This window comes from Carlito syrichta, unplaced genomic scaffold (assembly GCF_000164805.1).
Source record: "Carlito syrichta isolate Samal-C Ts95f unplaced genomic scaffold, Tarsius_syrichta-2.0.1 Scaffold315818, whole genome shotgun sequence".
NCBI classification, from domain to species: domain Eukaryota; kingdom Metazoa; phylum Chordata; class Mammalia; order Primates; family Tarsiidae; genus Carlito; species Carlito syrichta.
The window spans coordinates 33,836-37,248 of record NW_007259914.1 but is presented as its reverse complement, the minus strand read 5'-3'; the positions used below and the strand labels follow the sequence as shown (position 1 = coordinate 37,248).

The following is a 3,413-nucleotide window of genomic DNA, read 5'->3' as shown; positions in this document are numbered from 1 at the left end:
TGCCCAGGCGGGTCTCGAACCCGCGGACTCAGGCAATCCACTCACCTCAGCCTCCCAAAGGCGCGGGATTACAGGCTGAGCCACCAAACCCGGATGCGTTTGCATCTTATAAAACTCTCCTCAGCAGCGTGCAGATGGACCAGGGTGCAGAACTGGGGAGGAGGAAGACTCTTTAGGAGGCGACTGCAAAAAAGCACTCGGCAATAGAGGAATTAAGCTGAAGTCATACAGTGTCACCGTGAATGAAAGTGCAGGATATATAAGGCTAGGCACGGTGGTTCTCACCTGTAATCCAAGTACTTTGGAAGGTGGGGGCAAGTGGATTGCCTAAGCCCGCTGCTTTGAGACCAGCCTGGGCTGACCTCATCTCTACAATAAGTCAAAAAATCAGCAGAGCATGGTGGCGCATGCCTGTGGTTCCAGCTACTTGGAAACCTGAGGCAGAAAGATCACCTGAGCCCAGCAGGTCAAGGCTGCAGTGGCCATGAGCATGCCACTGCACTCTAGCCTGAGCAACGGAGTGAGACTCTGACTCAAAAAAAAAAAGAAAGAAAGTACAGGACATAGGCCAGATGCGGTGGCTCACGCCTATAATCCCAGCACTTTGGGAGGCCAAGGTGAGAGGATTTCCTGAGCCCAAGGGTACGAGACCAACCTGGGCAACTTGGTGAGACCTCATCTCTACAATTAATAAAAAAGTTAGCTGGGCATGGTGGTGTGTGCCTGGAGTTCCAGCTGCTTAGAAGGCTGAGGCTGAAGGATCACCTGAGCCCAGCAGGTTGAGGCTGTGGTGGCTGGAACTGTGCCACTGCCCTCCCTCTAACCTGGGTAACAGAGTGAGACTCCAACTCAAAAAAAAAAAAAAGAAAGTCAACTTCATTTGTCTGCACGAGTTTACTTTATTCAGGCAATCCTGCTTCAGCCTCCCAAGTAGCTAGGACTACAGGCAATGCTCCACCACACCCAGCTGTAGAGATGAGATCGTGCCATGTGACCCAGGCTGGTCTCAAACTCTTGGGCTTATGCAATCCTCTTGCCTCTGTCTCCCAAAGTGCTGGGATTACAGGCATGAGCCACCACACCCGGCTCTTTTTTTTTTTTTCCCTTAGAGACAAGGTTTCGCTTTGTTCCCCAGGCTGGAATGCAGTGGCACAATCATAGCTCACTGCAGCCTTGAACTCCTGGGCTCAAGCAATCCTCCCACCTCAGCCCCCCAGTAGCTGGGAATACAGGCACACACCACCACATCATGCTAACTTTATTATTTACAAACGGAGTTTTAGTTCTTCTTCCCAGTTGAGTAAAATCTAAAATCTTTCAGTTTTAAAAATGAGGCGTTCAAGCCGGGCTCAGCCTGTAATCCCGTGCCTTTGGGAGGCTGAGGTGAGTGGATTGCCTGAGCCCGCGGGTTCGAGACCCGCCTGGGCAGCGAGACCTCATCTCTACAATAAATCAAAAAATCAGCAGGCATGGTAGCGCATGCCTGTAATTCCGGCTACTTGGAAGGCTGAGGCGGAAGGATCGCCGGAGCCCAGCAGGTCGAGGCTGCGGTGGCCGGGAGCGGCCACTGCACTCCAGTCTGGGCGACGGAGTGAGACTCCAACTCAAATTAAAAAAAAAAAAAAAATGAGGCGTTCAAATCTAATACTGTGTCTTTCTTGAATCTTCATATGGACTATTGTGTCAACATATGGTGCTAAAAAAAGGTATTAACTAAGATGTTAGTGAAGACTTCCTCGCATGGGAATATCAGGCTGCTGAGTTTGAAATGCCAGAGATGGAAATGCCCTTTGCCTCCATGGCCTCCATCCCCCAGCATGGCACATCTCAAGATATAAAGGGGTGGGAGGGGGTGTAATTAAGCTGATTGGAACCCATTGTGCTGCCACGGTGCAGATACCAGGCAACCATAGGAAACACTGAGCCTCAGCTTCACTGGGGAATGCTGTCCGCTTTTCCTCAAAATAACATAGCAGAAAGACTGAATCTGCGTGATTTCTCCCCATTTTTTCCTTCCCACCTCCCCTCCCCGTCTTAATTATGGCGCATACTGGGTACCTTGAAAACTGACTTTTATTGTGCATTTGTTTCTTAACAGTTGCGAGAAACAATCAAAGCTGGCAAAGGTGTGACTTCAGCTATTGACCTGTGTCGTTACCATGGAAACAAGGCCCTGGAAGCCCTGGCGAGCTTTCCTCCCTCGGAGGCCAGATCTGCTTTAGAAAACATTGTGTTTGCTGTGACCAGATTTTCGTGACACCAAATTAAAAAGACACTATTGTTAATTAGCTGAAGAGCCCAGGGAACGAGGTGATCGGGAGAGCTTTCGGGATGAAATAGCTAAAATGTGTTAATGACTTGAAAAACACATACATTTTTTTTCCTTCCCTTTATCCCTTTGCTAAATGAATACTGCCTTCTTTCTGGAACTGCTACAAACAAAATTAGAAGAAAAAAAGGTCAAGCAGTTATTTCACTTGTCACGCCAGAAGCACACTTGAGGCTGCAGTAGCAGAAATAATTAATGAGATTCGCTCCTGTGACCTCAGCAAATGGACAGGAAAGAAGTCTGTATTGATTGGGCCCAGCCAGCGATGGCGCCAGGGCGGTGGCCTGTGGTTTTCCTTCTAGAGAGGATGGAGCGAGCTGGAAGCTGCAGGTGTCAAGAGAAACGCCATCAATGCCAGCCAGGGAGGACTGTCACTTGCAAAAGTAGTGACCAGTTCTCATAACGGAGAGTCGTACAGTGCACTAAGAAACATATGCTTTTTTTTGTCATCTGGCAATTGTGTCTCTGTATTTCTAGATACAAGAGGGATATATTCTGTGCTTCGTGGTTTTTATATGATTTTTTTGAAGAAATTGCCGAAATGTTGCCAAATATATGAAGTCGGAAATTAAAATGTTATCAGATGTTAAATTGGTTATATTGGGAATCGTCTGTTTTTCTTTCTTGAAGGTCACATTTTTTTTCTTCAAACACATTTCCAACAACCAAACTTTTTCAATGAAAAGGGAACTTTTTTCAAGTGACATGTATTCAAATATACTACCTTAGTTTAAGGAATATGTTTAATTTTTACAGGTTTCAGAAATAGAATTGTGCCAGGGAATTTATTAGTAAGAGTTTTCTTTTAACCTCAGAATGTCAAATTTTGGTCTGGAACCACAGACATCCAATTACAGAAAGAATACAAGCAATCTCACGGGTCTGCAACCGGACACTGTCTCTGTGTGTCCACAGGAGATGATTTTTGTGGTTTGCACGCATGCAATATGAGAGCCCCGTTGACAAGAAGGCTGAGTTGACATAAATGATCTAGATTGAAGCTCAGCTACCTTTCTTCCCTATGTGGTGTAATTACAGCCCTATCTGGAGACAGCGAACACAGCAAACAGATTTTATTACCTGC

At 46.5% G+C, this 3,413-nt stretch overlaps 1 protein-coding gene across 1 annotated transcript in view; it reads left to right on the top strand.

Annotated features, from left to right (window-relative positions):
• The window catches only part of PDSS2 (decaprenyl diphosphate synthase subunit 2), a 291,983-nt gene extending 289,056 nt beyond the window's left edge, over window positions 1-2,927 (top strand). Inside the window, exon 8 of the mRNA XM_008073307.2 lies at window positions 2,099-2,927. Coding sequence (XP_008071498.1) covers window positions 2,099-2,257 — 159 coding nt within the window. The 3' untranslated portion in view covers window positions 2,258-2,927. The remainder of the gene's footprint in view (window positions 1-2,098) is intronic.
• Window positions 2,928-3,413: the final 486 nt, after the last annotated feature.